Consider the following 25,532-nt stretch of genomic DNA (forward strand, 5'->3'; position numbering starts at 1 on the left):
TAATAAGTGAGTGGATTACCTCCCTGCTGCGTATCTTTATCTCCTTCGATTTATCTATCAGTTGAAGTCTGCACAATTGGAGTCTTTTTTCTCTTTATATCCACATATCCGAACCAGAGTCAAGACAACTCCATTATCTGAAGACCCAGTACCGTTTCAGACTTATATCACAATCAAGTCTCTGCAGGTCAACTTGACCTTGTAGTAACCCACTGAGTATCAGGAATATTTATTACAGTGTTGCCTTGTTCATTTTATGTGAGTACATCATTATCGCTTATATTATTGTATTGCTTTATTGTGGCGCAACCTATTATCTATGTTTCCTCTCTACCAGCATACTTTTCTAGCACTTTGATTATATATTAGGATACAAGTTTTTACATTCCTACTATTTATTTAGGTTTATCTTGTGCCTAATATCTACTATATTTTTTTAGATACTAGGTTAATATTCTGGATAAGTACTCTCAGTAGCCTGGTATTAAATATTGTGGGGGAAGAAGAAACTACTCTGCATTTCAGGCTATTTGTCTCTGATGTAAGAAATACCATTTCCGTTCCTAGCATTTATTAACCCTACAGGTTATGTCTCACCGGGATAGATTATTTACTGTAAAGAATGCCTTTATTAGGTATATGGTCATGGTCTAGTGGAGTTCTCTTATACTCAGAGCCAAATTTAATAAAGCTACTTTTATATACACGTGAACTCGTTCTGGATAAAGTTATTTTGAGCTGCTACATATATGTAGACATAGGAGCATACCTAACTAGGTTGTTGTTTTTATTTGTTTTTTGGTATATATTATTTTTATGTCAAGATCTCACTTGGTATTGGACATCTCCCTAACTGCAGGACTTCTATCATTACATAGATATCATCACGACGACAACTCTTATTTCCAGGCGAGACAGTGATTTTTTGTTGAGAATCACTGTATCTATATTTCTGTTTAGTTTATATTAGGATTAAGCCCTGAGAGATCCCTGGAGTCTCGGATTGGTACCAAGGATAACCGGTTCAACCTGGACGCTATCTGTATTCCTAGTGTCACAGGCGGGACCAATCGTTTATCCTTTATTTGTTTGTTTGTTATATATTAATATACTTTAATAAATGTATATGCCTCAAATTCCTTTGGCTTCCTTGCTATATATTCTGGCTATGGAGCCCCTAGCTGCTCTTATCTGACAAAAGGAGGAAGTGCAGGGCATCAGTTTCGGCCATACCGAATATAAGATAATTTTTTTTGCAGACGATGCCCTCTTGACTTTAACGAATCCCCTGGAAACTATTCCGGCTGTGATGAAAGTGGTGTCTGAGTACAAGGAACTCTCAAATCTTTAATTAAATATTACTAAGATCTTGACATTCGGTTTATCTTCATTAGATAAGGCTCATCTTTATGTACAATTTCAACTGGGATTGGAAATCTATAGAATATTTAGGAGTGAAGATTGCATATTTCCTCAACGAATTGATTGAGTGTAACTATCTAGGTCTACTGGAAATATTCAGGACCTCTCTTATAAAGTGGAACCAAATCAAATTATCTTGGATAGGGAAAACAGAATCTACTAGAGCTTACCTACTCCCAAAATTGTCTTATCTGTTTAGAACAATCCCAATACGAGTTAGTAATACAATTTAGAGCTCCTTTCAATCCATTATTTAAAATATTTATCTGGTCATATAAAAAAACCTAGAATCTCACATAGAATTCTTAAGAAATCAAGAAAGAATGGAGGTTTGGGATTTCCAGATATCTTTGCATTACATGAAGCCTGTATGTTAGCCCATTCTTTTTAGCTTGGGACACAAGCAATAACAGCAATAATCTATGGAAGGAAATGGAAGCTCAAGAGTTCAAGATAGATATACTTTACAATTACTTTTGGATAGAATGAAAATGCCCCTTAGAGAAAATTACGGTTAATCCAATTATCAGAGTGACTTTAAATACGATAAAAAACCATAAGGAAATTAACTGATCAAATCAATGGTATAGCAAATCTGTTATTATAGAAATATTAGAAATAAATGTGAGAGATATGGATCTGAAAAGTTGGAGGAACTGTGGGATCAACCAGGTATCGAACATTTATCTCAATGGTAGACGAATGTCATTCCATCAATTACAACAAAAATATTCAATAGCTCCTAGCGAAGTTTTTATGTACTTGAGAGTTAAGATTTATTTAGCCACAAAACAAATAATAGAACATAATGAGACTAATGTAATTCTAGGAAACCATAATCCCCTAAAAAGAATCTTGATCACTCAAACTTCTGTCTGTTTCAGAAACTTCTAATAAAGAGCACTCAATCAGAAAATGGGAACTTGGCTTTAAAAAATCATTTGAAATAATTTCTTGGAAACAGAGATAAATCAATTTACCCATTGCGTTTAGCTTGGTAGAGCTCTTTTTATAAGATTCTATATAGTATTTGGTTCCAACAAGATTAAACAAAATATATAGTGACCAAAATTATCAATGCTGGAAGTGTAACAATGCTAAAGGATCCCACTTCCACATTTGGTGGGAATGCTCAGGGCTAAAAGTATTAAAAAAGAATCTTAAAGATCTCTGGATGGAACTTACATGGAAAGATTTACCTTTGACCCCACAGTTCTTCTTCTTTCACTTAGACCCTCCTCAATAGGATAAACCCTTATCTAGGCTAGGATAGGGGTCTGAGAGGGGAGTTTACACACCCCGGTATATGTCCTGGTGGTCCGGTGGCACTGTAGGGGCTTTCAACCTTCACCTCTGCAGCTCTGCCGAGGAGCAGTGACATGGGGTGGGGGAGTGGAGGAGCAGTGACAGAGGGTGGGGGGGTGGAGGGGCAGTGACAGGGGTTAGGGTGGGTGGAGGGGCAGTGACAGGGGGTAGAGGGGCAGTGACAGAGGTTAGGGGGGTGGAGGGGCAGTGACAGGGGGTGGGGAGGTGGAAGGGGCAGTGACAGGGGTTGGGGGGTGGAGAAGCAGTGACAGGGGGTGGAGGAGCAGTGACAGTGGGTAAAGGGTGGTTCATAAATACCTTCCAGTGGGCGCCCTCTCTCTTCAGTCTGCAGCTCCGATGGGAGTGAGCTGCAGACCACATGGTGAGTCTCACGATCTCCAGTCAGTCAGAGCGTTGCCGTGGTCACTCCCGGCGGAGCTGCAGACTGAAGGCTGTCTCTCCGTCAGGGCATACTGGCTGGAGGGGCCTCCTGTGTCGGGTCCCCGGTCATAGACCAAGGACCCGACATGTTAGTCTGCCCTAAGGTGATTTAGGTGGAGTATTCCTACCTACTTCTGTTAGCTCCCCTAAGCTAATGGAAGTGGCAGGCACGCTCTACTTGAGTATGCCTGCCTCTCGCTCACAGACCTCAGATCAGCTCCTCAGCTTTAGCTGTGTGCGCACATGCAAGAGTCGATGCGCATGCATGCCGTGGTGTGCGCGCATGCACGAAACTGCACATGGCACACAACAGTGTGCATGCGCGTGCACAAGCCGGTGTGCACATGGGGACCAAGTCAGAGGCTTCTCAGTTAAAATGCCTTTGATTGGTTATTTCCCTGGGAAGAGACTGAAAGTCTCTTCCGGGAAAAAAGGGAGGGTTTTCTTAGGCTGCAGTCATAAAAACGGCAGCTTTTGTAATCTCTTTAAGACTATACGCTCAATGAATATATACATAAAAACATGGAGAGATGTAGTTGTCTAGACCATGGGTAGGCAACCCTTAGCACTCCAGAAGTGGTGGACTTCATCTCCCCTAATGTTTTGCCATCATTATGGCTGTAAAAGTATTACAGAAGATATAATCTACAACATCTGAAGTACAGGTTGCCCACTCCTGGTTTAGGCCTTCGGATGGGAGCATAATAGGTAAGAAGATGCAAAATGACTTTGTTAGTAATTGTCATTTTCACTGAAACAAGTGTAGTTAAAATGAATATGCACTGAGCAAGGAGATAATATAGAAACAGAATGTGATCGCAGATAAGATCCTTTAACCTTTCCTGGTAGGTTTTATCCTGCAATCCATGAACCAATTTAGTAGCCCTTCTCTGAACGCTCTCCAAAGTATCTATATCCTTTTGGAGAAATGGTCTCCGGTACTGCAAACAATACTCTGAGTAAGGTCTCATCAGTTCTCTATACAACGGCATAAGCACTTCTCTCTTTCTACTGCTAATACCTCTCCCTATACAACCAAGCATTCTGCTAGCATTTCCTGCTGCTCTGTTACATTGTCTGCCTAGTTTTAAGTCGTCTAAAATAAAAAAACGTAAATCCCTTTCCTCAGATGTTGAGGTTAGGACTCTATCAAATATTCTATGCTCTGCCCTTGGGTTTTTACACCCCAGGTGCATTATCTTAAATGTCAGTTGCCAAAGTGCTGACCATTTTTCCTAAATCAGTTGTCACTTGGCTCCTGGAACATCAATCCTTTTGCAAATTTTTGTATCATCACCAGCAAACAGACATACCTTACCAACAAGACCTTCTAAAATATAACTAATAAAGATATTGAAGAGAATGAGTCATAGTACAGATCCCTGAGGTACCCCACTGGTGACAAGCCCAAGCTTCGAATATACTCCATTTACTACAACCCTCTGTTGCCTGTCACTCAGCCACTGCCTTACCCATTCATCAATATTTGAATACAAACTTAAAGATTGCAGTTTATTGATAAGCCTTCTGTGTGCGACAGTGTCAATTGTCTTACTGAAATTTAGGTAAGCAATGTCTACTGCACCACCCTGATCTATTATTTTAGTTACCCAATCAAAAAAATCAATAAGATCTCCCTGAAGTAAACCCATGTTGTCTCCGACCTTGAAATCCATGTGATTTTAGATGTTCAACAATCCTATCTTTCAACGTGGTTTCCATCACTTTCCCCACTACTGAAGTAAGGCTTAGTGGCCTAGAGTTGCCCGACTCCCCCCTACTATCTTTCATGTGAATTGGCACAACATTTGCTAATTTCCAATCTTCTGGGACTACTCCCGTTAACAATCATTGGTTAAATAAATCTGTTAAAGGGAAACTATAGTGCCAGGAAAGCAGTTGTTTTCCTGGCACTCTAGCCCCCAACACTTGCTCCCCCTCCCTTTTTGGCCCCCTCTGTGGTGCAGAAGGGGTTAAAACCCCGTCTGTCACTTACTTGGTTCCAGCGCAGATGTCCCTCGGTGCTGGTTCAGGCTCCGCCTCTGTTCTACCTCCGCCGTTATGTCAGGGTATTTATATCGGCAGACATTTTGTGCTATGATAGAAATTAAAATGTATATTGTCAGAGTCACTCTGAACAGAGCAGACTTTATTTTGTTATTTTCAGCTAACAAAAGACACAAGATTTCTATCCCTTCTGTAAAACTAACCACTTTGCCAGAGCTAAAGGAATGCTTAGTATATACATACCAAATTGATAAGAAATGAGAACGGGAGATGGACAGACTGTCTAAATGCTAATGGGATATAATTAATTCTAAAACCAGACATTTGTGACAGAGAAGATTAAATAATTTAATTTTACTTTCGATATTGTATAAGATCCCATTGTAATGTAGAGGTCATACTTAGTTTACGAACTGTCATATTAGAAATTATAGCAGAATTTGCCAGACACATAGTCTGAAGAAAGCCCAAAGAAACTCTTTGAACTGACAGAAAACTTAAATTATAAATAACCATAAAGATAAGCTAAATGATGGCAAAATAGCCACCAGGAAAAGCTAACTCTTTCCTGGATAGGAATGTTTAGTGGGACGAGACTGTCCTCTATAGACCAAATACTTAAATTGCTATCTGGAAGGTAACCACACCTCCAGTTTTCTATTGGTCTATCACCTAGTGAATTTTCCCTTTAAAAAGTTAAGACAAAGGGAAGAGAGAGGTATGCAGAGGTATGCAAAGGAATCAAAGAAGCAAAGAGGTGAGCAGTCGGTGGCAATGCAGAGAAATCAATGACAGATATCCATTCCAGGGCACTCAGAATTTCTTACACACCAATCACACATCCATTCAGTTCCTGAGACTACCTACTAATCTGATGAAAATATCTACTCAACTGGTAATTATACTGGTTTCATTTAATTAATCTAAATTAATTAAAATTTTCTAATAGCATGATATATGACTGGATAAATCACGATCAGATTTCGATATTTAGAAATCTTAGTTACTAAAGAATATATAGTTATAATATCCCAATCTGCAGATGGGAAAAGAATAATTATGTATTTATGTGATTTATCACGTTAGCATATCGTGATATTTATCCAGGTGTATTGATTTGCTCTAAAATTAGATAAAATATCTAGGCAAGTTAAAATTCTGCTTATAGAACATGGTAGATTACTCTTATTGGATGGTTCCAGGAAACGACCAATGAGCTGGTTTAAATGTTATTTTATTTAAAATTACATGAGAATAGGTCTTAATTACCTAGGAGGTCTAGTCAGAATTGAAAGGGTTATTCTAACTGTCAGCTAAAGTTTTATGGCCTTAAGCTGCAAGCTCTGTGTGTGTAAGTTTCACTTTCGTTTCTCTGTGAAATACTGTCATAAATCATTGTCAACCATTGGGAATGTGTATTGCCATTTGTATTGCATACTCATGTTATACTAAATATTCATTGATTATTATCATGCATGTTACATATTATTATTATTATTTAAATTGTCACAATAAATTGTGTCTATTTTTATAACAAATTGTGATTTTATTTATATGGAATACATTTCACTTACACGATAACGATCTTTGGGATCTGAGAATTGAAATAGTGGGCAATTCTCAACTGTTTACTATTATTATCTCATAAACATCCCCACAGTCAGCCGCATAATATATATTGCTTTCCTTTGGAGTTTTGACGCTGGATGTTCTCATGCAAAGCGTGAGGGTCTCCAGCTCAGTTAGGCAACCAAAAGTCGCCTAACAACCTGGAAGTCACTCTAGTGGAGTTCTGGTAAACAGCCACTAGAGGTATAGCAGATAACCTCTTAACCTCTGGTGTCAGGTAACAGGAACACACTCCAAACACAGGTCATTGGAAGAACAAAGCTGTTTATTTATTTGCAGCTGCAAATGTCCCAATGCTTACTATGGAATACACGATACACACTGGGCTCCGACTAACAAGAGAACAAAGAATATATACCATATATAATGTATTCCATATGTATAGACAATTACACCCAACTGCAGCATATTCTAACCAGTAGCAAGCTGTTATTTTATCACTACATGTATTAGCTACTTGTAGCATTCCTAGAATTCCACACATAGGCCCTGGTTCTAAGTGCTCCTACAGCAATTAACCACTTAAGTACCAGAAGTTTCTAGAGCATCCTGCAGCTTTTACCACAGAGGTAGAGCTAACCCTTAAAGGTAATTATTGCAGTTTATTAAAATTGCACTGTTAAAGGACTACTCCACAGGTCCAAACACCCCCCCACCACCACCACTTTAGTAGATATACCCCAATGAATATATGCATATTTTCATGTATGTATTCATTGGGAGTATAATATAAAAGAGATTACAAAAGCCGCAGTTCTTATGAACTGCAGCCTATGTAAGCCCTCCACTTTTTTCCTCTTTGAGAAGCCTTTGACATTTTCCCCACGGGCAGCGGCTGTTGTGTGCACGTGTGTCGGCTTGTGCACGCGCACCCCGCCACGTGTGCACTTCTGAGGCAGAGAAGTTGGTCTGAGGGCTGCAAGTAAGAGGCGGGCACGCTCAAGTAGAGTGTGCCTGCCACTACAGTTAGCTCAGGGGAGCTAACGGAAGTTGGATGTAATGGACTTTCCTAGTTAATTTATGAAAGTGCTAATTTCTCATAGAAATCCGCCTTTTTATAAACTGGGGTTAAACTAGTCCAGGCTTCCCTAATCTCTCGCCCTCCAGATGTTGCTGAACTATAACTCCCATGATTCCCAGCCTGTCTATTTCATTCATAGAATCATGGGAGTTGTAGTTCAGCAACATCTGGAGGGCCGGAGTTTGGGGAAGCCTGAACTAGGGTACTCCTCACCCATAAAGCACTTTAGTAAGCAGAAGTGCTTTTGGGGTGTTGTGTGGTCCTTTAAGGGAACTGGGACTATGCAACCAGACACTTCAATGAGCTGAAGTGGTTTTGGTGCCTATAGTGTCCCTTTAATAGATTTTCTTTTAATAACTTTGGGTGTATCCCATCAGGCCCTATCTGCTTCTTTGTCTTTTCTTTACACAGCTGAAATAGAACCTCTTCCTCTGTAAACTCACAAATTACTCCATCTTTTTTCCCCCAAACTGAGGTCCCTTTCCTTTATTTACATATGTAAATACCTCCGGAGTTTTCTTTCTTAATCCATATTTTTAAAATATTTTTATTATTCCTAATGTTTAGCTAATTAAGTAGGTTATCAGAATCCAGCCCTACCTATTATTTAAATGAACACTATAAAGTTAGACATACAAACCTGACTTAAACGACAAAGTTGAAAAATTATGTAGAACTTGGGTAAAGCCCTTTGCCAACTCTTCTCACCTTGCAGGTAATACATTAAGAAATAAGAGTCCCTACTGAACATCATTAAAAAAAAGGGAGGGGAGGCAGCCAAGGGCGTTATTTGGGACATGCTTATTAAAAAAGAATTGATAGACACTTTAATGGTGATATCAGGTCACCATACTAAATTTCCTCTGCAGCCATTGATGTGTTCCTGCTACATCCATCAGGTAACAACAAATCCTGGTCTAACTTCTCACATGCCATCACCCTTAAGCCATCAAATGTCTAGCCCAGTGCTGGCCATGGGTTATAGCCATGCCCATCAACTATAACAGCCACTTGGGTTGGCACTGCATGATGGGTGTTGTAGTTCTACACCAGCCATGATTTACCCCTATTGTCCCTCCCTTGCTGGAGAACATGTTCATCATGACCAGGCACTGCTGCCAAGATGAAGTCGGTAAACAAGGAGGCGGGGCCAGCGCGGACCAATCATTGGACGGGATTTGCAGCCCGGCTGCCTGCCGACCAATCACACGCTGGTCACGTGGGCAGTCCGGGAAGCGGAAGTCGCCGATAGACGCCTGAAGGAGATGTAAACAATTTGCGTATGTATAGCGGGCTGTGTTATTATTGTGTATAATGTGCACACCGAGAGCGCGGGTGCCGGCACCCGGCCTTATACCCCCTGCTCCTCACCCCGTGCCGGGATAGAGAGCGGGGACACAGCATGGAGAGCACGGTGTGCTGGCACTGCACGGGGAGCCCAGGGAGAGAGAGGGAGGGGGATAACACACCAACCCGCATAGATCGAGGGGGGGTTACAGCTATATAATGTGTTATCATTAATATTGGATTATTTCATCTTTACATCATACTACATTATTGGCTCAACGGGGCTGGACACGGCTCTGTATCGGGAGGGGGGATAATATGTGTTAATTAATGTGTTGGCTTAGATTTGCTCACTGATTTATTATTTTAGTGGACACCCTGGCAAATAGTTTTTTTGTTTGTTTTTTAATCTAAAGGAAAACAAAATAAAACATCTACGCTGGTATTGCTGTTTATTACACCATTCTAACTGTAATAGCTATTGGATTTCTTAATTGATGTTATTGTATTGATTACTGGTCAGTCTGTCTCCTTGTCAACTGTTTCTCACTAATATCTAGCTGGGATGTCTGTGTAAAGTTTGTAATCTGTATGTTCATATATATATGATTATATAGTGTTGATAGGAGCGTGGACTATGTATATGTCATTTTGGCAAGCCATTCTTCATTATAAAATAAGCTCAATTACTTATTCTTCAATTATAACATATTCCAACTAAATTCTGTCTTAGATTCTTCCAGATTTTAGACTGGTCTCGATTAAGATGGGAAACTGAGGGCTGCTATTTTAAACCATTTATTTATAGGCAGTTACTTGGACCTGATGAATATGAGTTGCCTGCTCCCAAAGTTTAGTTTCCTGACCCAGGTGTTAAAACCTTAGCACCATAACCAATACAGAAAACTATAGTGTTTATGGGTGCCCTGACACCTCAATTATAAGAAGTGACATCTTATCTGGCTGAGGTCTACATGGCAATGCTCCCTGTCCCACCGCCTCAGAGCTTCAAGAAAGTTCCACTAGCTCTCCTGAGCAGTGCTGATTACTCTCCACCAGTGAGCTAAACCCTGCTCTACTGTTTTTAGCTCAGAGAGCTTTCTGCTCTAGAGCAGAGTTAGTGGAGGTGGTAGTGGGGACTGGTGGACCCCAGTTAGGAGGTCAGACTATTCTAAGTTGGCTTGACTACTTACAAGGGGTGCATGTGCAATGTCTTCCCAATGTATTGCTATAGCAAAGCACTGAATTGGCTGAGATCCTCAAGATTGATGATCTCAGCCATGGAGGTAGGGACAGCCGCATTGAGACTAGCACCGCGCGGAATAAAGATAAGGAAAGTTAGTAGTTTTTTTTATTGAAAAGAGAGCTGTGATACAGCATCAACAATATTGCAGGCAATTATAAACATTTGAAATAGAGCATTGCATATATATTAACCATAGGAGTTAATTTGTAAATACATATAAATACGTGCTTTGTATTATGAGTATTGATAACCGTTCTTATATTTTTATGAATTAATTTCACTTAACGGTTTTATAAACTAAAGATGTTAAGTGAATCGACAATATCAAATGGTATCTAGAAAGATAGAATGTGCAAGAAGAAAAGAGGAAAAAAGGAGAGGGTAAGGTAACAAGGATCGGAACGAAGATATTATTTAGGTGATGTTTCTAAATTTATATTCTATCCATGGACACCAGGTTCAATTGTGTGAGGCCAGATTCCCTCTAAGTTTAGTTGACATTTCTTCCATATCTTGAATAAAGTAATTTGTTTTCATGAATGTGTCGATTGTGGAATTCCTTTTTTTTCCATCTCGTTGCCATATATAGTCTTCCAGCTGTGCTAAGTTTTTGGCAAAAGGACAGTGCGGTAAAACGTAAGTGTATAACTGAATGGTTGCTGTTCAGTAACGCTAAAATAGGATTGGGTGATAGAGATCATATTCATATATAGCGTCACTCAATATATGAAAGATCTCATTCCAGAATGTATATTATATGTCCACCACATGTGGTAAAATGTACCATGTGCCCAACATTCTCTTGGACACACAGAAGTAAAGCTACCTTTTAACTCCTTACTGAGGAGAGCGGGACACCTGAAATGGTAGTCCAACACTATGCTGTTAGAAATACATGTTTGTATTTCTAATGCTATAGCATTCTTTTAAAATTACTTTGAAAATAGCATTGTAAAAAAAATAATATCTATACATATATTTATTTGGGGGGAGGGTGACAAATTGTCTTTATAATGAAATTAAAGGAAAACAAGTAGAAATGTGCTCCCTAATTTGTAATCCATTAGTGCCCCTCCCAAACAAGGAATATGCTGTTATGCCATAAACTTCTGCACAAGGAAAAGTAGTTTATCCCTAGAGCAGTTCTCTTAGGATGAATGGGACTGATCTGTAGACTAAAATAAACTAAGCCATGGTAGCTATCAGTCTACACATCAGTTCAAGTTGGTCATGCCGATGCCATATGCAAAAATTGCATTTAAAAATAATACCAGCCTACAACAATGGCTGGATGATAAAAGTGACGTTACAAAAAAAAAAAGCCAAATATTTAGAATCATGCTGAAATACTGCACAGACTGAAGTGGTTTTGCTTAGAGTAGCCCTCTAACACATACAAACCAGATGCAAGAGATATGTTAGTATAAACGACCGATAAATTATTGAAATGGCTAAGTTTAATCCATATAAAGTGCTAAATATGAATTTACCAACCTCCTGATTGATAATCTGCTTACAGGCAGCATATAGCCATGTCACTATTTTATTTCTCAGCAGATAAAATGCAAAATAATGTCTACAGTAAGCCTCAGATAAAGTGAAATGTGTTATCTGTGAAGGCCACGTTTTTGTTTTAACTTCATGATAGTATTATTACTGACACATCAGAATAGTTTGTCTAGTGGTTCTTAACATATTTTGTGTATGAAATGTCAAGATTATTTTACCATTTGCCTTTGAGATTATGACAGTGGTTTTTAACACATGGGTTGCAACTCACAGTTGTATTTCTAATTGATTTCAAATCTATAATTATACAATAATTGGAAAATAATTGCCAATCATTTAGGAAAAATAAAAAAATCATGGTTTAATTGATAACCAGCACTACTATATTAGTTTTCCTTGCATCAGTACACACTCACTTTACTCACATGAGTAAAGAATGATTACTATTTGTAGTGTATTAATTTACTTACACACCTTCTGTGTATATTGTGCAGGGGTATGGAGCATGGGTACACGCAGTAGCAGCAGTGCAGGAGGAGGTGGAGCTCAGAGGGATTCTCCGGGAGGCTCCCGCAGCAGCTCAATATCCCGTGGACCACAGGATGATGACGACGAGGAGAACGTTGACCTGGCGCAGGTATTGGCGTACCTCCTGCGCAGGTAACGACCCGTCCCCAAGACATCCCTGTGCTAGTTTTCTTTAAACTGACCTGTCACTCACAGAAGCAATTCCCTTTCTTATAACACTCATAACATTTCTCACTGGCATTCTCTGTCACAGTTCAGTCTGTTCCTCAAAATGATATGGCAAAATTAACTGGCCTGTACAGTTTTATCACATTATTATTATTATTATTATATATTTTTATATACAAAGGTAGAGATGCAATTACTGATTTGTAAAATACAAATAAGCCATAAGTTGTAACACACTTTCACCTGATGCACATTAATGCAACTTATGTACTACCTCTCAGTTTTTAAGTGTGGTAATGTAAAGTGCCTTCTCTGCCTTTCCTGCAGGGGGCAAGTACGGCTGGTACAGGGGGGAGGCCCTGCCAGTTTACACCTAGTGCAGTCTCTGTCTGACTCTGATGATGACAACGACAGTGCATGGGAGGGCTGCCTAGGGGACCGCTACACACCTCCCGGTGAGTAATCTCCCCCAGCTCTCTCACACCCACACACTACATTAAAAGAAAAATACTTTTATAGTGTGGTATTATTATTCAAGTACACATCACTACTGCGTATGTTGAACAGTACTCACGCTTAAGTGAGTAGTCCAGTATTGAAATGTGTTCATTATTTAAAGGAATACTCCAAGCACCATAACCACAACAGCTCACTGTAGTGTTTATGGTTTCAGAAGTGTCTTTGCAGGGTTCGTAGTCAAACGGTTTATTAATTACTTGGGGCCTGCCAGGTTATTTGTGTTGTGAGTCCCAGAAGTGATAAGATAACTAAGATTTTTTTTTCCCATTCTTTGTTTAGTCTCAGGCAGTAGGTAGTGCAGAACATAAAGACAGTGGACATATGCAGATCACTGAGATTTACCACACAGCATATACCCGTCAAGGCAGAAATCCTACTAGCTAAATTTTATACATATGGTAATAGATTTTTGTAACAGTGCTAGACTTATTTCTATTTCTCAGAACTCCCACCCCTTCATATACATATATGCACATTTGTTTTGACTGATTAAATAAAAAGAGAGGCTCTGTATGGTGTTTTATAAAATGCTATCAAAGACTTTGAGGTGCCTATTTTCCTGCTTTCTGTAGTGCTATTAAATTATCTCTAGATAAAATCTCATTACTTTTTTTTTACTTGCTTCTTCTTGCAGTTGACCCAACTCCAGACACCGCTGTTCTGGATCAGAGCCAAATCAGGACGCAAGTTCTTCTAGCTACAGGGAGATTAGGAGGTCAAAAGGAGCGCAGTATCACACGCTTATTAAGGGAGGTATGGTATCATCCTACGTATCGCATGTTTACCATTGAAGTTGTATTTATCTTCTTCCTTTAGTTTTCTACAAATGAAGATGTGATGTCTTCTAACATGTCACTCTAGTACTGGAGTTATGATCTACTCTTTTTTTCTATATATTTCATGCAGACTACACGAAGCATGATATCTTTTGACATTTCTTAGGCCTAGTAGTGTGTTATGTGTTCCTGTGTACAGTGAAAATTAATAATAAAAAGGTGTCCTGTAAATAATTTAATGCAAGCTCTATGCACCAGTCAAAATAGCTTTCACATTTATGGGCAGAATCTTAAAAGAAAATTGAGAAATGATCAGATACATGCGCCCTGTTGTATGTTGTATTTTCGAGTTTGAATATCTTGCGACTGAGATTCAACATGCTTTAATTTACTTTCTTCAGCATCTTTAAATATCCTTCTCTCATTTTTAAATATCGAACATGCATGTATTTTCCCTGCTGCACAGATGTTTGAAATTCCCCCATTTGACTTGTGCACATTACAAGTCCCTACTCCTTCATACACATACCCCATCTCTGTGTGCCAACCTTATATTCATTGAGCTATCCCAGAAGATTGTTAATGAGATTACATACATGATTGCCTACATTAGACAGCGTCTTGTCCTCAACCACCAGCCTCCTTCTAGACTCCCATCTCATCACATCCTCATGTCGTCTCACCTTCCTATTCTACGTCAGTAATCTGGAAGTATTTAAAAAATAATCAGAGGTCCTTTTTATAGTCAAGTGTCTAGGGATATAATGTCAAGAAAAAATGCAGCACTCTCCTGGGGAGGGTACTTTTTGTGACTGACTACGCCATGTCTTTGGGCCAGGTCTGCCATCCTAACTGGCTACAACAAAAGTGGCCTGATGTGAAAACATACATTATTTAATGACTTATGTGTACGGTATGCCAAAAATTTGCATATTACAGTATACAATTCACATTAAGACTAATACAGTTGGTATTGGGCTTGGCCTTTTAGCTTGTAGACCAGCTAGACCAGGGGTAGTCAACCTGGTCCCTACCGCCCACTAGTGGGCGGTTTTCAGGTGGGCGGTGGTGGGTTCTGCAGAAAACGCCCACTGGGCCTCAGTGGCCGTAGACCAAGGCCGGCAGGGGAGATCATTTTATCTTCCCTGCCGACCCATGCAGAGCCAGCCTTGATGAAATCCCTCACGGGCTAGTGAGGAGATCAAAAGATCTGCCTCACCGGCTTACTGTCCCTTGGTTCCAGCAGAGGGAGGGAAGGGTTTGGGAGGCTCTGTGTTCCTCCCGCGAGCAGGCTGGTCGGAGCTTTGCCGTGCATTACCATAGCAATGCTCCAATACAGTGCTGTGCTCGCATGAGGACAGGAGAGTCAGCCTGCAGCCGGAAGAGCTGCGGGCTAAAGTGAACATGCCACCAGGGCTTACAGCATAATCCTTCCCCACTGCCGGTAAAAGGTAAGAAAAAGGGAGGTAGATACATTAAGATAGATTTTCACATCTCACCCACCTACACACAGCATAGACCCTACGCACCCTTCACACAGAAACACACACTACCCCCTCACACACAAACACACACACACAGCATCCTTCACACACACAGCACCTCACAGACACACATAGAAAACAAACGTGCAAAACGAAAAAGGGAAAAATATAGATACATTTAAGTACATATTTAAAAATAAAAAAAACTTTCTAAAAAATATAGCACTTGCGCTATAAAATTAGGTACTGCGGCACTGGTTTGCGGTAAGGAGATTTTACCATCAACAAAGATACAAAAGTGGGCTGTAGGTATTAAAAGGTTGACTACCTGAGTTAGACTGTTCACATTAGATAGAGAAATGATCCCGTGAGTCTGCTCATTCGAGTCTTATCTCTGTGAGTAGGTGAGACCATAGCAATGGAGTGGGTGTAGGGTTTGTGAGTACTGTCCTAACAGTTGTAGGAAACTTAATTCAACAAAACCACGGTAGGGACTGTGGGTAGGCGTAACTTCCAGTCTCCTATGAGCGTATGTCAGTGCTATGCACTAGTGTTATTGTCTGTGTCCGCTCTCTATGGGGTGGAATTAAGACCGGTGCAGCAGTGAACAAGTGTGCTCTGGATGGGTTGGGACTGGGTAGAGATGTCAGGGATGGGGTGAGGATAACTATATTTACATCAGGAAGATAAGTTGAGTTAATCCAGATCTATGGAATAAAGAAAGTAGAAGGTGAGAAAGAAAATGATAGCATTGAGTCTGGGTGAAATGTTCCTTTTAATTACACTCTTGCATCTGAACAATAAATGCAATTATCTTAAACCAGCTTTCTTAATTCCCCACTTTAATATCAATGCCCTAAAATGGATTGTTTCCCACCATCACTAATGTGCTGGTAATGAGCTGGACTTTTATGCTTCGATTTATAATCCTGCACATGACCACAGCGCATGTTATTAGACATGTAATGGTCATGTTGAACTAATCATTTTTAGAGTTGACCCTGAGTAAAGGTAGGAATTCTGGTAAAATAGACTGAAAAAGGGAAGTGGAGCTAATCTTTTATCCATTTTTACGTTTTGCTAAGTGCCTGGATCTATAAGAAAAAACTAGCCTCTATGTTTCTGTATGTATATAATGGAAACTACAGTCTTTAATGGAAAAAAGGCAGCACATGAATTGCAAAAGAATGGGTTCTAACCAGTTACGGTGCGGTGACAGAGCCACTTTAACTGTTTGTACTCCATATTGGTCACATTCGTTATGTATTTCTACCTGGTGTACGTTACTCTTTAGCATGTCATCTCTCTGTGTTTAACTCATTGACAAGTTCTTTCTCTTCCTTATGATTGTCTCTGTAGAGAGAAAGGACAGGATGTGGTTTTTCTATGGGGGAACGATCTCGGGTAACATCCTAGTAAGTAATTTGAACTTGTGCTTTACTTGTGAATACATGCTTTGGAAATTGTTTTAATTACTATTATATCCTCACAGCTTCCTACCAAATCATGTGTGTGCCACAGACTTGTATACCCAGAAGGCTTTCTGCGGTGTTTACTCCCCTGATGGGACCATTTTTATGTCAGCTTGTCAAGGTAAAGTTCTGTATTTTCTGCCCTTTCCTTAACTTTTCTTTCGCTCTATTTTTAGATTTGACAACCTTCTTCCATTTCCATCTCTGTGCTATATGCTTTTCCTACTTAATCACCTTTTCTTACTCATAATACTGTAACATTTACCTTCACTTTTGGCAGTCTTATTTCTGTTAAACTTAATTTTCCGCACTTGTTTTTTTTTCTTCTCTCCGCTCAGTTATCTCTCTTAAACTTGATCTTCCTGATCCTACTTCTTTTTTTTTTTTTTTTCTTCTTCATTCTTTCTATGGCCTTCAAGCTGTCACATTGTCTCTTCTCTGTTTGGTCAGATCAGAATATCCGACTGTACGATTGTCGTCACGGAGCCTTCAAGAAATTCCGCACAGTGAAAGCTCGTGATGTTGGCTGGAGTGTTTTAGATGTAGCCTTTACCCCTGATGGAGGGCACTTCATGTACTCCAGCTGGTCAGACTACAGTCAGTATACATAACATGGGGATGGATGAAAGGTTTTGTTTGCAAATTTAAAGCCACTAAGTTAAAAACTACTTAGAGTTTAACGTGCGTAAATGTAAAGTTTTACATGACTATCACCATATACTGTTTGTCACAGTGGGAGTCACCTGTACAGCTAGGAACAGCTGTCAGGGACCAATCCATCACTTTAGAAAACTATCATTTTTTTGTGTATAAATCTGTGATCTATGCATTGTAGTGTATTACCCCATTGCCTCACTCTGTGTGTACATATTGGAACTGACCTACCTTAAGAAGTATTTTACATATTTTTATGTTATCCGTTAAGGTTTAAAAGTCTTTTAGGCTTTACAAGAGAGAAATTAAGTTGAGAAAATAACCAATGCGTAATACTGACAAAGCTATTAAAATATTTTTGATTATTTTTCTTGTATATGCAATTGTGCATTTGTTCCCTATATATATGTATAATTTTTAAAATACATTTTACAGTTTGACTTTCACATAGTGTACCTTACACAGTGTTTAAAACTACTGTATATTGTTTACTGATAGTCCGTGGTCTGAAGGTTGTTGGAAATTTTAGCAGGGTTGTCAAACTCATTTTCTAATGTCTATATGCAAAAAAGCAAACACATGCTCCCATACATACATACATACATGCAGTCACAAACACAAAAAGATACACAGTGCAAGGGAGAAATTCACAAACAGATACACACTGTGAGACATATATAGAGATAAACATTTCCACATACACAAGTACACAATGCTACACACAAAGCAACACGTACGGACGCACTTTACTAAATACACACTCTCACACACAAAGATACCTACAAAAACACTCATACATACGCTAATAGACACAGATAAATGATCAGGTACACACAGCAAAGAATACCTACATAGATACACTCACAGGTATATACATGCGCAATAATTAAAATATACATTACTTCTATCCACCCTCCTGTTGGCATACCATGCTTTTGCAAGAGGGGTGCTCACTGTGGTCCATGGGAGTAGGGCTCTGCTCAGTGCCAGTTTCCCTGCTCCCATGCGACACCCATTGAGCCCTAGGAGGAAGCGGCAGGATATATCACTTCCTCCCAGTGCTGACTTTAGGGTGGAAGGGAGAGTGTCAGCTGAGCAGAGGGAGCCTTATATGAGCCCCCTTGCATTTCCCTAATGCGGTCATGTAAGGGGCAACATTCTGCCACTGAATATGAAGCAAATTGTCCTGCAGAGGTAATTCTATCAGAGTGGAGCCACAAAATGCTACCAGAATTAAGGAGCCTTGACAAGCACTGCTTGGGTTGGGCAACTATAATTTGCTTGATCTCCCAACAGCATCCATGATTTTAATAATGCTTGCTGTGTGTACAGGTAGCGGGAAATGGGAGATTCTACTGCACTCAGCACCTAAAGTCTGCATCTATGAACTTATACATGGACATAAAAAACAGAAAGTATAGGCGCTCACAATATTGTAGAACAGGCTGCGGTATACAATGCAAGGATTCCCAAAACCTTGTGTGGTGAAATAGACAAAATAAAATATAGCGTATACTGCGCCTTAAAATTTATACATACATAAACCTTCGAGGAAATGTAGTAAACCTCAGAGAAAAAAAAAGAAAGACAAATAATAGTGCAATACAGTATTGTACAATCAAAATAAAATGAGTATAAACTATAGAAAAACCACTCACATACGCTAGAGCTTATTAGAGCTCTGCTGTATAACGCGTGGGCGGTACAATCCCTGTCTAAGGATATATAGTAGTTGAAGTGTTGCTGATCCTCCGGGTGTCAGTAGTATATATAGGAGGTAGAAAAAACTAAAAAGGAACTCCAATGGTGCAGTAAGTACTGATACTTAAAATAAATAGAAAGAAGAAATGTACTTACATTCTTTAGAGCAAGACTTGCTCTAGTTGGAACAGCATGGGTGGTATAATCCCCACCTGAGGATGTAGATGATGTCAGGAATCAAGCCAAAAAAGGAAATCAATAAATAGTACTGTAAAAAAGTAACTATTTATTTAAAAGGCAATAATAACAATACAAGATATAAAATCTGTGTAAAAGTCCCACTTGACGCGTTTTGCCCGTCCAAAGGGCTTTTTCAAAAGTGTGGGAGATGTCCTCTTCGTATTCTAAATTTATAGAATGGGCTTGATTCATAGTTGCTTCTGGGTTCATTCTATTTTTCTATTTCGCGGGTTGCACCGGAAATGATGCAATCAATTGAAGTCCGTGTGAATAGACTTGTGTGCCACCATGGAACGCACGAGTCACACTAGGAAGTGACGCGGCACGGTTAGGTTATTGGTGGCCGAAAGGAATCATGGGATATCTATGTGGAATGCACGTTGCGCTAAAAATGGCGCGCGTGCGTTCCAAATATCAATCTAATATAGACATCTATCATTCCTTTTTTTATCTTTTTGAACCATGTGTTAGCTTGTCAATATGTTCTCCTCTTTTCAATATATATATATATATATATATATATATATATATATATATATATATATATATATATATATATACTTCATATGTTTATTTCTTACCATCCTTTTTTGCCATGTTTTAACATATGTTTTATTTATTTTTTATTATATACATCAATACAATACTTATAAGTTCATACTATTCATTCATCAAGACATTATTTAACTTATTTTATTATAACCATTCATTATAATAATTTTATTATTAACATTCATTATAATAATATTTTCATTACTAATAGATTCTTTGTTTATTGCTTGTTATTATGGCATATTGGGCTAAGTATCTATTTAATAGCCACACAGGCCATATATATTTTATATTTTTATATTTCCCCTCCTATATGTAGATGTCTATATTAGATCGATATTTGGAACGCACGCGCGCCATATTTAGCGCGACGTGCGTTCCACATAGATATCCCATGATTCCTTTCGGCCACCAATAACCTAACTGCGCCACGTCACTTCCTAGTGTGACACGTGCGTTCCATGGTGGCGCACAAGTCTATTCACACGGACTTCAATTGATCGCGTCATTTCCGGTGCGACCCGCGAAACCGGAAATAGAATGAACCCGGAAGCAACTATGAATCAAGCCCATTCTATAAATTTAGAATACGAAGAGGACATCTCCCACACTTTTGAAAAAGCCCTTTGGACGGGCAAAACGCGTCAAGTGGGACTTTTACACAGATTTTATATCTTGTATTGTTATTATTTCCTTTTAAATAAATAGTTACTTTTTTACAGTACTATTTATTGATTTCCTTTTTTGGCTTGATTCCTGACATCATCTACATCCTCAGGTAGAGATTATACCACCCATGCTGTTCCAACTAGAGCAAGTCTTGCTCTAAAGAATGTACGGTAAGTACATTTCTTCTTTGTATTTATTTTAAGTATCAGTACTTACTGCACCATTGGAGTTCCTTTCTTGTTTTTTCTACCTCATATATATACTGCTGACACCCGGAGGATCAGCAACACTTCAACTACTATATATCCTTAGACGGGGATTGTACCGTCCACGCGTTATACAGCAGAGCTCTAATAAGCTCTAGCGTATGTGAGTGGTTTTTCTATAGTTTATACTCATTTTAATTTGATTGTACCATACTGTATTGCACTATTATTTGTCCTTTTTTTTTCTCTGAGGTTTGCTACATTTCCTTGAAGGTTTATGTATGTATAAATTTTAAGGCGCAGTATACGCTATATTTTATTTTATACATGGACATAGCTGTGCATGTCCAACATATGTCTCGTGTTTGACATTTTAATAAAGTTTAGAAGCATGTCAGATATAGTTTAAGAGCAGTTGCTTCCTTGTTTTGTGTTGTTTTTTTTAAGTGTGTTAACATAAACTCTGTATGCTGCATAGTATTTGGCTGCCTCTTTTTGTAGACATTTTGATTATATAGATGTAATGTGAATGTTTAGAACAACACAAGTACGATTCTTGTACATGTTTTGGTCCAAGAAGCCTACAGTGTATAGTGGTCAGTAGAACTTGATATTTGGGGCCCTGCTTTTGTTATATTTGTATGTCATAATTCCATAAGCGCTCTGGGCACCAAAAATGCTTTTGATAAATTTACTTCATATTTGTACTCATACTGTGATTAAAAAAAAAAGAAAGAAACCTGTTTTGCTGTAGTCGTTCTGGTGCTTACAGTGTCCCTTTAAAGGAGAACACACGCTGGCTCCGCCTCAGTGGCTGAGATCATCAAACTGAATGATCTCAGCCAATCCAATGCTTTTCCATAGGTAATCATTTGAAGGCTATTGCACATGTGCAGCAAAAGGGTGTGCTACGCCATTTAGCATCTTTTCATACAGATGCATTGACTCAGTGCATCTCTTTGGGGGATGTTAAGCCTCTCCATGCAGAGTGTGGAGATACTGAACACCAGTGCTGCACACTGTGCATCACTGACACAGAAAGCATCTCTAGTGGCCGTAGGAGTGACTGCCACTAGAGGTGTTACTGGGCAGTAATGTAAGCACTGCCTTTTCTATGAAAAGGCAGTGTTTACATTAAAAAGCCTGGAGGGACATGCTATAGACACCAGAACAACTACATTAATCGGTAGTTATACATGGCTTCCTCCTCTGGTTAATAGGACAAAGAAACTCAGCGGGAGTGAGAGGTCCCAAAATTGTGTAAATGTAGCCCTCCTTATCATATTGTTGTGCTACTAGTCTACTTTATCCACAAGCACTTTTTGTGCCACCAGTCTATTAGAATGTTTTTTACCCTTTATTGTATACTATTTAAAATTTATATTATCTTTAAAGACCTTTCTTGTACTTGTCATGAGGAATATTTTTGAACTCAAGTGCCTAATTTTCTATAGTAATGAAATAACCAATTAAAAATGTATTCCTGACCCTATAGTGTTAAACCCACCATTTAGGTGGCTTGCCCCCCCTCAGCCCCCTTAAAAGGAATTAAAACTCACCTTATTTCCAGGGCTGCGCAGGTCCAGCGGGGGTTGGCCCCACCCCCTTGGTAATATAATCAGATTTGCAGATTTTTAGCCAATCTTATGCTTTCCCATAAGGAAAGCATGGGGGCGGGGCCAAATGCCATTTTGGCCAATCAACACCTCCTCATAGAGATGCATTGAATCAGTGCATCTCTATGAGGAAAATTCAGCGTCCCCTGTGCCTACTGTGCAGCACTGAGCCAGAAAGCACCTCCAGTGGCCATCTGAGGTGTCCCTAGGGACAATGTAAACACTGCCTTTTACTTGGAGGTATCCCTAGGGACAATGTAAACACTGCCTTTTCTATGAAAGGCAGTGTTTGCATGAAAATGCCTTAAGGCAATGATTGTACTCACCAGAACAACTACATTAAGCCGTAGTTGTTCAGGTGACTATAGTGTCCATTTAATTTTAACTTCGAAAGAAACGACGACCTCCTAGGAAACGGCAACACTGAGATTTTTAGCTTTTGCTCTTGTTTATATGAACTGCTTATTTCTAGTTCACAAATGGATAGCCTATCTCTGTGTTCTCATACTCTAGCTTAAATATAGGGACATAGGACACCAAATATCTTAGTGGTAAAGACCTTCTCAACTTTGTTTAATATTGGGAGAAATTTCCCATCCTAGCGGAGGCGGGGGAATTGGGATGGAGGAGCAGGGAGCGGGTCAGTTATTCAAAATAACGAATGTGTTACTTTTCCTTTCAGTTTAAAGTTTCTATAAAACTGGAAAATGACTTTAGAGTATCTATTGTCACATTTTCCAGCACTCTGCCCTTATTATTCTATGACTGCCAAAAGTGTCTAATGATGCCTGGCATTACTAATAAAAACATTTCTGCAAAACAAAAGTCAGACTGCTATACACAAAGCTTACTATGCTGGCAAATTTACTGCACATCATTGTTTAACATAATCTCAAACAAAATGTCTTTCTCTGATTTCAGTTCATGTATGCAACATATATGGAGATGCTGATTCTCATGTAGCGCTGGATCTAAGGTACACAGTTTATATAATTTCTTTATTGGCATTTCTTTGTGCAGTTTCCTTTTGTAAACTTACTTCATTCTTAACCAATTACTTCACCCGTCATTCCATGTCCATGCTTTGCTGAAGCTTTGACTTCTCTACTGTGACTGTATTCTCTCTCTTCACCAGCCTCTTTCTTTTCTTTCTTCTCTAATGTGCAGTCCCTCCGAGCGCCGTTTCGCAGTTTTCTCACTCACTGTGTCTTCTGATGGTCGAGAAGTGCTTGGTGGGTAAGTACTAATTGGTTCAGTATTTACTTGTGTGGTTTTATAGTTTTACATTTGTACAGCAGCATGAGAAGTTTATCATACCAATTTATCACACAAGACATAAAAACACACATATATATATATATTACATGCTTACTATACCCTGTATAGATTAGTTTACTCAACATGTTCACTTCAAAATTGAGAACTGTAATTTTCTCAAATATACTGGGTGTATGAAAATAAATTAAAAAAATACTAATGATCTAGAAAACAAAAACAAATTATAAAACATTGCTAGCATCTTTAGTGTCCCCTTTTGTTTTGTGGCTTATTAATCCGTTAATAGCATTTTAATGGCAAGTCTTTACATTCGCTAACAGTTCTACTGTTATTATGCTGTTATTGACAGCTCTTCTTGGTATTGTACAAAAAGGAATTAAATAAGAGGAAGATTCTAAGAAAACATTTGTTTTATATAATAGTTATATTTCAAGGAGTAATCGATACACTTCAATCATTAGAAATGTATAGAAGCGACTTGATTACTGGTCAAATGGGCATTGCCTTTGCAGATTAAGAATGTTATCTACGCTCTTTTGTATCGTAATATGTAACCATAGTCACGTTGGGAAATATTGGATGATGTGAAAAAAATTATAAAAGGAGAACCGCAGAGAGGGCAGAAGATTACCTACCACCAAGGATATCGGTCCTGAAAAGGAAATAAAAACAATTGTTATAATGTACTTATTTCCGTTACATGGTCCTATAGGTGGTAGCTAGATTTTTTATTTATAATTTGTTGTTTATCGAGGAGTAGAAACATACAGTACTGCTATGTGTGCCATTTGTGCAATTGTTACAGAGCCAATGATGGGTGTGTGTATGTGTACGACCGTGAGCAAAATATCCGAACATTAAAGGTACTGAGGCTTAGCTGTTTTCACTTTCTTTCATTACCTTTTCCCTCACCATCACTTCAGTAATTACTTATTCTCAACTTATGATGTCATATTAATTATACATTTTGTAAATTCTTTCTTCAACTGTCTCTTTTTTTTCCTTCTTCCTATTATGCAATGTCTCATTTTTAGAAGGAGATCTGTTCTTGCTGTAGAAATCAAGTTGTTTACTATTCTTTTCTCAGTTTTGTATCCCTAAACATATACATTTATTTATACTAGCCCTTCTTTAGATTTCTTAGCCTTTTGTTTATTTCTTAACCATTAAGCCTACTCCCTATTTGCAAAGTTTAACCCCCTTCTGTATACTTTAGATTTCTCCTTTTTTCCACTTCCACACTTTCTTTAGTTTATCACTCGTAGTATGTTTTTTCTATAGATATTTTGCTGTTGGTATTTTTACCTCTCTGTAATTCCCTTGTCTTTTTCTTTTGTTTATACTATTCTTTCTTCAACTTCTTTGCCTCTTCATTTTTTCTTTTATAAATACATTTTAACAAATGCTCTTGTCTTGCCCTCTTACATTTTCGCCTTCCATTCAAGTGTTTCTCTGCTTGTATCACACTCTCTATAGAAATCCATTCACTCGCATTTCAGCTCTCCATTCTCTGGTTTCACTGGTTTCCTCTACCTTAGTGTGACTCTGAGTTTGCATGTCTTACCTCTATCTCCTACATTAATTCAGATTTCCTCCCATGAAGACGATGTGAATGCTGTTTCATTTGCCGATGACAGTTGTCACATCCTGTACTCTGGTGGTGATGATGCTCTGTGTAAAGTGTGGGACCGCCGAAATATGAGAGAGGATGATCCAAGGCCAGTGGGGGTGTTATCTGGACATCAAGATGGCATCACCTTTATACACAGTAAGGTGAGATAAAAACTATTTCATATTATGCT

The 25,532-nt window shown here is 38.8% G+C and overlaps 1 protein-coding gene across 4 annotated transcripts in view; it reads left to right on the forward strand.

Annotated features, from left to right (window-relative positions):
- Positions 1 to 25,532, forward strand: part of DCAF11 (DDB1 and CUL4 associated factor 11) — a 73,864-nt gene that overhangs the window by 36,072 nt on the left and 12,260 nt on the right. The window contains exons 1-11 of one of the 4 annotated variants that reach the window (XM_063454907.1): positions 9,018 to 9,105; positions 12,362 to 12,527; positions 12,891 to 13,018; positions 13,717 to 13,835; positions 16,702 to 16,757; positions 16,835 to 16,935; positions 17,265 to 17,411; positions 23,374 to 23,428; positions 23,620 to 23,688; positions 24,536 to 24,593; positions 25,318 to 25,503. In XM_063454907.1, coding sequence (XP_063310977.1) covers positions 12,373 to 12,527; positions 12,891 to 13,018; positions 13,717 to 13,835; positions 16,702 to 16,757; positions 16,835 to 16,935; positions 17,265 to 17,411; positions 23,374 to 23,428; positions 23,620 to 23,688; positions 24,536 to 24,593; positions 25,318 to 25,503 — 1,074 coding nt within the window. In that variant the 5' untranslated portion in view covers positions 9,018 to 9,105; positions 12,362 to 12,372. Of the gene's footprint in view, positions 1 to 9,017; positions 9,106 to 12,361; positions 12,528 to 12,890; positions 13,019 to 13,716; positions 13,836 to 16,701; positions 16,758 to 16,834; positions 16,936 to 17,264; positions 17,412 to 23,373; positions 23,429 to 23,619; positions 23,689 to 24,535; positions 24,594 to 25,317; positions 25,504 to 25,532 lie in introns of those variants that run through there. The other 3 variants (XM_063454908.1, XM_063454906.1, XM_063454909.1) reach the window with 3 other exon arrangements.

Source organism: Pelobates fuscus, chromosome 5 (assembly GCF_036172605.1).
Source record: "Pelobates fuscus isolate aPelFus1 chromosome 5, aPelFus1.pri, whole genome shotgun sequence".
In the NCBI taxonomy this organism is placed as follows: domain Eukaryota; kingdom Metazoa; phylum Chordata; class Amphibia; order Anura; family Pelobatidae; genus Pelobates; species Pelobates fuscus.